Source organism: Lactuca virosa, chromosome 6 (genome assembly GCF_052849685.1).
Source record: "Lactuca virosa cultivar CGN04683 chromosome 6, Lactuca_virosa_CGN04683_v6, whole genome shotgun sequence".
Classification (NCBI taxonomy): Eukaryota; Viridiplantae; Streptophyta; class Magnoliopsida; order Asterales; family Asteraceae; genus Lactuca; species Lactuca virosa.
The window spans coordinates 32,469,436-32,482,371 of NC_136431.1; the positions used below are offsets into that span (position 1 = coordinate 32,469,436).

Here is a 12,936-nt window from a genome sequence, read left to right on the forward strand (position 1 = left end):
CCTCAAGTTTTGGAATTTGTAAAGTTTCCATATGAATACTTTAATTCCAAGTTAAACCCTTAGAATTTTAAAAAGTTAAAATTCAACCCTTATACTATTATAATATTAATAGTTAATAGTTATATATATGTATAAGAACAAAGTCAGTCTTACCTTTTTTAGGCCTCATTCACAAAGTCGGTCTATAAGGGGGGGTATAAGGTTACTGCCTATAAAATGGCGGTTTAATGGGTGTCCACTCTCACCCACCGCTTTCTAGACTGGTGGAGGGTCGTTAGCCGAACGGGTTTGACAGGACTATAATTCTCCCTTCATTAAAAGTATAATGATAAATACTAAGTAACTAAAAACTTATAAATTCCCAATCTTGGTTACTTAGGAAAATGTGAATTTGGTGCTAACCCATGAAATTGTATTTTGTACCTTACCAAGTCGTTAGTGGAGCGTGTGTGGTTAACCGGCACACTAACCTGGACTAGTAAGTGTGGCAAATGGTAACTTAGTGTTTATCATAGATTGGTGGAGCGCGTGTGGTTAACCGGCACATCGATTAGGTGATAAAGATTAAGGGTACCAAGTTAATTTGCATGGTTATTCACACCTTGTTTGTGATCCTCGGCATCCCAGTCACAAACTTGAAAGGGAACAATCTAGATTTAAACATGTCATTGAATAGTTCAATGAATCTCACAAGATCTAGGAGTTTCAAACCAATTAAAACCTAATTCCTATTTCGTTTTTTGGTGGAAATTGGTGAATCGTCATTTGCCTACCTTCAAATATTTTATCGCTTGGATTACGGCATCCCTCCTCCAAGTTATAAAATATTGTGTTGGCTCCTAGCCTTAAATATTTCGTATTGGGTGTTATATTAAGGACTTAAATCAACTAACTTGAATTTCTCCCATTGTCTAGTTCAGACAACTATGATCTTCCCAAATCCCTTGGAACAAGCTTTCCTAATGAAGATGATGTCCCGTGATTGGATCATGGAAATCATACTTCTCTTCCTCCACCTCCTCCAATTATTCTCCCTAACCCACAAGTTCTCAAAAAGTTCAAGGTCACTCAATCCCTATTGGCAAGCAAAGTATATGTGTGATCACATCTTGGAGATGGAGTCACATATTGACAAGTCGGGAGAGTTAGGTGTCAAAGTCTTGAGGAAGTTGGTTGTTGAGTAGGTTCTTCAATCACTTCCTAAGTCACATAGTGAGTTCCTATAGGACTACTATATGATAGACCTTGACATGACCCTTAATGATCTTACCTATTTGCTTGATGCTGCTGAATCAGAAATGATTTGGAGCACTCGTAAATCAAATTTGATTGGAAGATCGACTTCCCAAACTTCCATGGACATTGTCAATTGTAACATTGGAAATCTAGAAAAGCTTTCTCTTCCCAATGGAAAGGGATCGGCCATAGTAAACTCGGTTGACCAAATGGTAAAGAGAAAAGCTAAGTCTGAGATAGTCCCGTGTACCATTCCGAAAGAGTCCATATGTTTCTATTGCCAAAGGAAGGGGCATTGGTTGCGAAGCTGCCCTATTTACCTAAAAGATCATAAGGTTGGTAAAGTCAAAAAGGTTTGACTCTAGTTCGGGTAAAGTCCACTATCTAACTCTATTAAGTTCTTATTTGGAGATTCTTATTACATGATGTGACTGGGTCACATGTTGATGTTTTAAGAATCAAAGAAAAGAAAGGAAGCTTAAAGGAAGAATATGTTAATTCTGATCGCGAAGATGGATTTCGATCGCATGGTTCGGTGATCAGAATTTTGAGTTGTTGCTTAAGAGTTATGATAGATTTCTTAGGAATAGATAACAACATAGTTTTCATATGCATTTGCATTATAAGGATAAGTTTTTCTTCAAGTTTTAAAATAAAAGAAAAGGTTTTAATTTTATTTATTTTAAATATCCTTACAATGGCATTAGTGAAAATTTGTTGTTTATGTGATTCCATTGATAACAGTATTGGAAAATGGATTTGATTCTTTCGTTTGTGGTAGTGTCATAATTTACCAAATAATGAAAGATTCTCATCACCCAAATTTCAGTTGGATAGAAACTTGGAATCATGCAACTTGTATTGTATGATGAATGAGGATTTTCATCTTTGGGAAATTAAGACTAATTCCTTGATCACATGTATATGTGAGTCAAGTGAAGGACTAAGGGATCGAGTACACATTCTTGTGCACTGGTCAAGGTCCACCACAAAGATCGATAAGACTATTCGTCATGATATACTAAAGTTTAGTGAATATGGTTATACTTACAAGTTTAAGTGTAATTCTGAAACGTTGGAAAAGTTTCAATGTAAGGAAGAACGAACAAGAAGAATCAAATTAGGCAGAAAGATAAAAGTTTCTCCAATCTGAAAAGATGGGAGAGTACTTGAGTATCTTGTTTTATGATTATCTTAGTGGTTATGAAACCATATCGCAATTGATTCTCTAAGGACATCTTAGTGCATTTGTTTGACTAAGAAGAGGAATCGTGAATTGTTGAATTGGTTAAATCAAAAAGATAAGTCATACTTCGTTCCAAAATTGAGTCTTAGAGTCATACTCCAAGATTGTAACTTGAGTGACATAATCCTTAGAAGGTTTATAACACTTTTGAAATGTAGAGTAAAATGTTTTCTTACTCTTGTACATTTGAAATTGGTAAGTTGTGATGTTTTGGATAAAACAAAGACCAACTAAGACCAATTGAGTAAAGTGTTTATCTTGATAAGAATCCTCACTAACTCTTGAATATTTGTTTTGTCAAGGAATGGTTCTTGACAAGAGAATCTTAAATGTCAAGAGGTCAGTGGGAGTCTTAAAGATCTTGAAAAGTTTCAAGAACTAATCAAGGGTATTGTTTATCACTAGCACACGAATTGAGGCTTGTAACCTATCGTGTTGACATATTCTTATTTCTGTGCCCATTCCAGTTAAAAGTTGACTATGCATGTGAGTTCTGTGAGTTCTCAGTTGTTTGCATAACTACTTGGAAGCAATGGTAGGCCCTTGTGCTGCCAGGTGGCAAGAAGTTAAGATTGAAACAAGTTCAATCCATATGAGTTTGGATTTGTCACTAACCTCCTCTTGCGGTTATGACAAATTCACATGGATAGGAACACATACACCATAGAAATCTAAGTGTCATAAGGTTTCTCTTCGATTCATGAAAATGATGGTGAGGAAACGCTTTCACTAAGTAGATTTTAAGTAAATAACAATTGTGATATTTGCATTCTCAAAGTCGTTAGTGGAGCGTGTGTGGTTAACCGTCACACTAACATGGACTTATGCGAAATGGCAAAGGTCTAAACAATTGAGACTATGATTACGGCATCCCTTTTCATAGTTCTAAAAATTGTTTAGACACAAATGTGAGCTATCTAAGGAAAGGTGTATGATTTTGATAAAGTCTTATCAAAGCATCTCGTATCAGAAATCTGAACTTTGGTAAGAAAGTCAATAAAGTATTGATTTCTAGAAGTCCAGCTGATTTTTGGATACATGTCAAAGCTAGTGGGAGCATAATAGTTATGCTAGTAATTATTATGCTAGTGGGAGCATAATCAATTATGATAAGTGTTTCAAGTTAGCAATGTTAATTATAGAAAACAAAAGTTTCAATCGGGTAAAAGTTGTTTTGCTATAATTAAGGGAGAGGAAATTATACTTCATTTCAATTCTAAAAGCTTAGATTGCGATTTTAATCATCTTTAGTGAAGGATATATATATATATATATATATATATATATATATATATATATATATATATATATAATTTTATGTTGGAATGTTTCAACATAAGGAAATTCTATATAGACTGCGTTCTCAAAATTCGATTATGATTACGACATCCCTCTTCATAGTCGAATTATGAAAACATGGCAAATAAAAAATATTGTAGCAAAAGACTGGTCTAGGATCATGTCGTTATGTGAGACATCATGAATCGTGTCCCATATGCTTCGGATATAGGATCGATTACATGTGCTGTAATATTTATCCTTTCTAAACTTTCCAAATGCCTAGGGCATTAAGAGGGGAAAATGTCTAGAATTGGATATGACTTAAATGATTAAGCAATTGTTGAGGACAATCTGAGGTTTACCAAAGAATGGTTTCTCATGGATAGTTGGAAGTATGTTGTAAATTTTTGGAAAGAACCATATTGACATATTCTGAAAAGAGGCAACTCTTGTTCAGAAGTGATAGTCAAAATGGGAATGTGGAAATGGTTCCATAGGTGGAAGTTGTTTTTCAAATATGTGTAAGATTAGAAATCTTAATGCAAGAAGGATGTTCAAAGTAATGTACTTTGAATTTGAGACTTCGTTTCCATGGAATTGATCTCCATTGGAATACTCTGTAATGTCTGTTGACAAGTCTTTGTGACTTTGTGCATAGTCATTACAAGAGGATCAACGCATATAAGTTTAGAATCTAACAAATTTCAGTAAATGGCAAAGAATCTTGTATTCTTACATTTGCGGTAAGGATTTTGGATTGTGAAATGAGAATCATTGAAATCATATTCAATTGGTCTATTTCACAAAGTAAGGATCATATACAAACATAGTGTGTATACTTGGAGTATGGCATAACTATTGTTTGGACAAACATAGTGTGCATGCTTGGATCATGGCATGACTATTGTTTTAATTTAAGTATTAGGTTGATAAATCGAAACATTATACAATGACTAATGTGTAATCAATATGGTGATAAATAAAAGGTGTTTTATTTATATTCATAAGTTCTGAGACCATATTGGATTCGATTATTCTTGTGTTTCACTTTGCATGATTTGACTTCCAGAATAACTAGGTTATTCTTTCCGAATAACTAAGTTATTCAAACCATCCACAGTCGATCATACTTTGGAAGTAGGTAATGAGGCAAGATTGTCATGAATGGGTCTGTAGTTTGTCTGGAACAAAGTGGCTGCAGTGTTCATGAGTACTCCTGGAATGAGATTCGAGTATTGGATTAAACCCACGCTCATTTGATTCACCTCATGGATTTTATCACGAGTGATCATGAGACGATAATATCTTATATTCTTCAAACCAAGAGATATGAGTTGCAGTCTACAAGTCGGTTACACACTGATTATGTGAAAACGCACCAGTAACTTGGTGCTATAAAACGCATTTTTGTGTGTGATTTGGTGCGTATATAGAGCAAGCATATGAGTCGCGTTTTATCCATTCCTTTTACCCTTAGAGGGATAAAAGCGATATATGTGGGCCCCTCGATGATTTAGTGATGACAAACGTAAGTGCTCGGTTGGGCCTGGACTGATTTGATTTGTTCAATTAGTCGGCCGTCATAAATCGGAAATCGGGAAACAACAAATGGACAGAGAGAATGATTATAATCCATGTCTCAGTCCATATGATATCTAGAATGGAGGAATATATGATCCCTTATCTAATGGACACGTCATTGACTATGTCAGAGTTCGACATCGGCTTTTAAGAGCTACGATTGCTAGTCGGGATCTTGGAGTCATACGCAATGATAGTTTTAGACTTATCCAAGTGGGAGATTGTTGGATTAGATGTCTAAGCCCATAACTATTATTGGTATGTACTCGACCCGAGAGTAGCATGGTCTATTTGGGTTGCATAACAGTAGGACAATTTGTTAGGATGGACCCTTGAGAGAAGGTTATATATGATATGTTAATATATTATAAGTTATAATATATTAATATGGAATCATATGTTTTAATTAGTATTGATCAAGAAATAATGGAATTAATTTAGTGATCAAAAGAGACTAATTAAATCTATGGGGACTAATTATGGTAATTAGTTATATTTATATGTGTTGGGCTTATGATCCATGTTAGACCAAGTTTATGTATGGATACATAAAGAGTTGGGCCACATGAACCATGGATCATAAAAACCCATGGGTATGGATTTGGGTTATACCCATGAACCTTGAAATACCACACATATAAATACATATATGATGACCTAAAACCGCCACCTTGTGTGTGTGCATGTTCTTGGAGTTCATGAAGGTTTTTGGTGCATGGAGTTTCTCTCTCAAGAGTCACCTTTGTTCTAGGTGAGTTGTGATTCTATTTGAGGTGCAACACTTGGGGCACTAAGTTCTTAAAGGCCAAAGTGTTTCAAGCAACACCAAATACATCAAGACTTCCAGCCACATAAAAAAGTATGTTACACTAACTAGCATCTTGTGTAGTTTACATCTTTGCATGCTAGTTATAGGCTTAATACCTTGGAAACTCCTTTGCATGTATAATTAGTGAAAACATAGATCCAAGGTATTTAGGGTTGTATGTGCACCATAGGATGTTGTAGTATACTAAAACCCATCAGTTCATACTTCATGTTATTCTATATTGAGCATTTTTTTAGTTAATCATTTTTGTGATTTGACTAGTTTACCAGACTTAATTGGAACTCTATTACAAGAAATCGTTGATATTAATTTAATTCAAGGTTTGATTTTTCAAACCTTATCCGTGAAAATCCTCACATTCACAACTGGTATCAGAGCATAAGTGGTTCTCCTTTGAATCCATAAGAACATATTATAGTTGATTGTAGATTACCTTGGTATGTCAATCATTTATGTGTTCAGGATAAAAGTTCTTACATATAGCACTTCAGCTCTAATATCTTAACATCAATGGCTACATATATTCAAATGCAACAAATGTATTCAATGTCAATCACAAATAGCATGGGTTTCCCATCGCATGCTCCATTACTAGTTGTCGAAGATTATGATCACTGGAAAGTTAGAATGGAGAGATTTTTGCCTGGTAAGGAAAAATGTGAAGAAATATGGAGGTCGGTAAAAGAAGGTCCTCATGTTCTTGTCAGAAAGTAGTTAGAGATGTTGTTACCACTCTTATGGGACAAGAAGAGCGTCTTCTAGCACCACTAACTGCTAATGGCATCGAAAAGCTTCATGCAGATGGGATCACTTTCTCTGAAATGGTATTTGGTGTTCGACCATCTCTCTTTGAGCACATTAAGTTATACAAATATGTTAAATGTTTTTGAAGGATACACTACAAGACATTTTTGAAGGATCATAGAATATGAAAGATAAATGTTTGATATTTGTGGTGAATGACTTCTACATTTTCACTACCACACCAGGTGAATGGGTTGCATATGCATCAAATCAGTACAGAATTGTTGTGAAAAACATGATTGCACATGGTTTTGTTCTTACTCTACTTGAGTACAACCTAAAGTTTATCAACAACCTCAGAAAAGGTTGGAGGAATGTCAAATTCTATATTCAGAGCAATGGATCTCTGAAGAAGTTGAAGCTCTACCAGTTGTTCGACGAACTGTAGGGTAATGAATCTAATGTTGCTCAAACATTAAAAGAACTCTTTGGAGGTCCTCCCACTCTAGTTAGTTCGGTCAATCCACTTATTTCAAACCCAGTTGTCTCAGATCCTTTCAAAGTTGTCCCACCTATTTAACCTGCTCAACCTGTCCCACCTATTGTACCTGTTCCACCAGTTCCGAACTATCCATATGAAGAAAATTTTGACCCAGAAGCTGTTGATTCTGAACTTAGGTTTCAACAAAAGTTTTCTCTTTTATCGATGAAGTATAGGAGATCATGGAATCTGAATCAAAAACCTACTCAGAACCTCTTTCAATCTCCTCACCAAAGCAATCCTCACCCTTACCCTAAACCAACTGAGAATCTACCAGCATATCGTCCCAACATTCCTAAACATTCCCCGGAACCTCAAGAAGTTCCAAACTCAACCAAACCCAAGATTGTATGTGAAAAATGTGGTCTCAGAAACCACTATGCAAAGGAATTTCTAGTTGATGTTCCTATGAAACCAAAGGCGAAAGATTCTGCCGACTATGCTCAACGAGCACAAGAACTTGCTAAAAGTGAAAATGCATTTTTCACTACCATTTCAAGAAATATTAATGGGTATTGTTCATCTGGTGATGATGGTGAAGGAAAATCTAGGAGAAACATGTGTCTTGTGGCTAGACAGACGATTAAGTGTGATGAAGGCTACTGGTGTTCCGGTTCTGAAGTAGATGATGAGGGTGTTAAGTCAAACTACTGCTACATGATAACCAACGATTCACATGGCAGAAGCATTATTCAGCAGGTAAAAACCATGATTGCTGATAATAAATTTTATTTATCTATCTCCAAACCTTATCTAACTCAAATTCAATCAGATATGACCGTTATTCTTAAAACCAATGAGTCTCACGTAGAAGTTAGTGAGAAGCTGGATAGTGATTTAACACACATTAGATTACAATGCGAAGACTGCAAGCTTAAATTTGAATATTTAGAGCGTGAACTTGTAATAGCTAGGGATGAATGTATCATCCTTAATGACAAATGTGAAATTTCAATTAGTGAAAGAAATAACTTAGTTAAAGATAACGTGCTTCTTAAAGCAAAAATTGATGTTCTTCATAACTCTATTGATGATCTTGAAGCTAATAAGAGAATGACACACAATTTTCGTCATCCATGGTCCAAAGAACCTGGTCTCGGAAGCAAGTTTCTGAAACCTATTGCTCGTCCTCTGAAGGAACTTCAAAATTTGACATTTATGTGAGACATTTCGAATCACACTTATTCAAATACCCTTGTCGCACTATTATCGTCCCTTCAACTTCTTCACTATCCCCCATCAAGTACAACTTTTCAAATTCATCAATGTATTCTCTAATACTTATTTTTTCTTTCCTTAAATCAGCAATCTTCTTTTAAGTGAAAATTCTATGAGTAAAGGAAAAAATCTTTTTCTTAGCTTTCATTTTAGAGAAAGCCAAGAACAATTTGTTTCTTCGCCTTCACGGGTTCTCTTGGCCTTAAGCCCTTCAAACCACAATGAAGCACCACCACTTAGCTTGAGAATGTCATACTTGTAGCTTTTTTCGTCATCAACTTCCTTGAACTAGAACATTCTTTTAATCTTCCTTTTCCACTCCAGGTAGCGTTCAGGATCAGTTCCACCAACAAAATCAGGCAATTTAGACACCTTGAAGTCTTCCACAACCCTATGTTCATCACATCGGGGTTACCTTCGATTACCACTATCTTGGACGTTTCTTAAGGCTTCAAGAACATTTTGTAAGAACTCTGGATCATCAAAATCCATTCCAGGCTCTGATACCACTTATGATGCGTGTATGGGCTTGATTTAGTGAGTAGTGTAGTGTTTAGATAAGTTAAGAGAGAATGACAACCACAAATTATATGCGTATAGAAAGAAATGGATAAATTAGTATCAACTCCAGACTTATTAAGTTGTATACCAGTAAAAACAATCCAAGACTTATTGGATTGAATTCGTATCAAGTCAAGAACATGTCCCAACAATGATAAGTAGTGAATAATAACAATAACTCCAAGTGAACAAAGGTTCTTTGATTAAAAATTTGTGTGTACCTTTTTTCTATGCAAAAACCTGACTTATATGAAGCCTTTATTACAAAGTTGGTGGTTACAAGCCAACCAACCACCTACTCATCAAAACTAGTAAATGAAAATTAAGGAAACTCATGAAACAACACAAAAAAATGTCTAACACACTTAAGAATGAAAAAAAAAACTTACATGCTCCATTAAGGAGCCATAATAAGCATTAAACTCTAACACTAATCCACCAAATAGTATCGAAAACAGATAGGAAACTTTATGAAGCAAAAAGTAACTGTTTTGAGCACTTAAGAAGCCTTAAAAATGTTGCCCTAGACTTCATGCAACCCTAATCCAATTCGTGGGTTACCATGCATAACCTAACCATTGAGCCCAAACCACCTTCTAGCCTACTAGTAATCACTAGTTCATCACCTTTTGGGTTTTCATGATCCATGCACGGATCAATTAGACATTTAGACTATCCACATTCATGACTATACCCAACTCAACCTTCATTTAAAAAATAATTTCTCTTTCATCATAATTGATGTGTAGCCAACTAAGAAAAGCAACTCATGACAACTTTGGCCTTTGATATCAGTCGGGTTGGTTGTCATCTCTATATTTTATACTACCCCTGTTCAATATTTATTGTCAACTTTTGACTTTTGAAGTCTTTATTCTTTAATTTTGACCTTATTTAGTTTTTTCATATATAATACTTGATGCAAAATATATGTTTAGATTGTGTTTTAAATGTCTTTTCATTGTTATAAGTTTCATCAGGTAATATATAACACAAATAAAAATATTAAAGGTCAAATTTAAAGTTTTAGAACTCAAAAGTGGACAATAAATATGGGACGGAAAAAATATTATTTTAATAGATTTTTTTTTTGTCTTTAGTGAGCTGGTTGCAAGAGGCTAACCATGGGGTAGTCTTAGATTCCTCAATATCAAAACCGACCTCACCATGTAAACATAACATGTCTTGTATTCTTTTTACTTATTCAACCGATATACCACAAAAATTATCTCTTAATTTTTTTCTTGAAAATAAAACTATAATATATTCTTATAATTTGATGATGAAAAACTTATACTTAACCTAGAACAACTTTATAAGGAGAACTTTTCACATTTCAAGAAACATTTCAAAATATAATATTATCACAGGGTAAAGAAAATTAACTACATATACAACAATTGAAGTACCTTAGTTACCCTTAGACTAAATTTAATAGAAAAAAAATCTTGTAAACAAATATACCAATATGATCAACATCATTGGACACTAATGGCTTAAAACTTCCAACATTTGATTACTATAAAGTTATTTAGCTTGATAATATCATGCTATTATGACCGCAGGTTTTATTAAACCTACAACTCGCGAAGGCATCTTGTGACAATGGTTTTGACTTTCCTTGCATACCTAATATTTATGTCGACTTTTGCAAACTTGTCGAAATCTTCACACAATTCCCCATAATAGAAATCTTTTGCGTTTACATCGATTGATATTTTATTGAACAATGTAAAAAATTCTTCATCTTTATCAAAAATTCTCTTCTTGAGGAGAAATTTGGCGTCGTCGATTGATTGAATTAAACTTTTCATGAGAAATGCGTACGAAGTTACATACTTTGTGGCATCATAGCAACAATTCTCCATAGCAATGAGATTTCTCAACACAATTTCCATAAGATCATGATGTATCAGATTTGGGATTCTAAGTACTCCATTGTTTAACTTTATTTCCAAGATGTTTCGAGATTTAGATCCCTTTATTTCAGCTCCGATTCTGTGAAGTTGAGTTACTGTTGGAATGACTATTTTGGGAAGTGGTTGTTTGGAGTGTAGTTGGAAAATATGTGTTTTGGGTATGAAAGATTGGTGAATCAAGTCAAGTAGATGGTGAATTTCTTGGCCATATCTCTCTCGAATATAATACGGGTCCTCATGAACTGTTTTCTTAAAAAAACGAAAAGCTAATTCGATCAATGAGTAGTCGCCACATTGTTTAGGGGTAGGAACAATATTGAACAAATGATCAAGAATAAAGAAAGGGATTTGATTTTCGAGTAAAATCAAGTCATGTCTCAATCGATAAAACACTTCATATGTTGCCAAAAACGGGTCCCCTCTTCGTCTAGTTCCTTTACAACATGACTTGTTAAAAAGCTCAATAATGAAACAACCATCAATCAACATCATTTCCACAAACTCGTCACTCTGCATATGAATTTCTTCTCCGTAACATTTTCGAGCTTTATCTTCTAACACTTTGAGTGTCTCGACACACTTCCCTAATCGTGCTTCAACATTTGTTGCACGAGAGAGAAGGGTGTTGAGATACTTCCATTTGTAGTCCTCCATGACTTTTAATTTTTCTTCGCCACGATGAAAAGGGCCAATTGAGAGAATTAGAGGGAAATATTTCTCTTCATTTTCCTTATAAATTTTCTCTAAAACTTTGCATATGCGACCAAAATCAGATGTGTTTACCATTTTTTTCTTGATGGATGAAACAAGACTCACATGCTCTTCTAATACAATCTCGTTTGAAGCTTGAGTTTGTGATACATGAAGATCTAACTCCATCTTCGAAGATGTTTCTTTGTGGGAAAAAAACAAAAACAAAAACAAGTTAAGGTATATACAAGTAAATATGCAAATTATAACCGATAGTCAAAACATAAACATACCTGATTCACAAGAGTCAAGAGATGAGCAATCAAAATTCCAAGTTTTATAATTAAAAAGTATCTGATTAATAGTCTAACATGTATTTTTAAACAATAAATCTTACCGCACATTAAAAAAAACTTATAAGGTTGAAAGAGTAAGTCATAAGACAAGAGAAGAAGAATAAAAGGTAACTTGCTGAGGATGACAAAATAAAAGTGAAACACTCATACATGTGTTTGGTATTGTCTCATATAGCATCTTGTTAGATTTGGACGAAAATCCAATTTTTTGGTGAAGACATTACTTTTATATAATTTAATTAGCGTATCCGGTATTTGACTAATTAATTTTATATAATTTAATGTTATTACTATATATTTTTATGGGTTAATGTCATAAAATGAAAACGGATGATAGGTGCGTTTGGTTGTGAAAAAAAAATTAGTTTTCCAATAAAATTTTCCAAGAAAAACGAAAATTTTAAAAACGTGTTTAGTTCGTTCAGTTTTCCAAAGTTTTCTAAGAAAATGAAAATTTTCATTTTTCCAAATTGTATGTAAATTGGAAAAGTGATTTTTACATTTTTCCAAAGTTTTCTAAATTTCTATGTTAAAAAATAAAAACTTCAGCGGTTTCAACCAAACGCGTTTTCTAAAATTTTCATTAAAAATCGAAAATGAAAACTATCTCTATTTTCTGAAAATATTTTCTTGGAAAATTAAAACAATTTTTCACAACCAAACGCACCCTAAACATTTTCCTTGTTATGTCAATTGTCTTTTAACTCTAATAAATAGGTCGCTAAGGGTGTGTT

At 34.0% G+C, this 12,936-nt stretch overlaps 1 protein-coding gene across 1 annotated transcript; it reads right to left on the bottom strand.

Annotated features, from left to right (window-relative positions):
* Positions 1–10,659: 10,659 nt before the first annotated feature.
* Positions 10,660–12,206, bottom strand: LOC145121067 (UPF0481 protein At3g47200-like). Its single transcript, XM_079056848.1, has 2 exons — positions 12,140–12,206; positions 10,660–12,049 (listed from the first exon to the last, which is right to left on the bottom strand). Exon 2 carries the CDS (start codon positions 12,033–12,035, stop codon positions 10,815–10,817), a length of 1,221 nt encoding a protein of 406 aa, XP_078912974.1. The 5' UTR covers positions 12,036–12,049; positions 12,140–12,206; the 3' UTR covers positions 10,660–10,814.
* Positions 12,207–12,936: the final 730 nt, after the last annotated feature.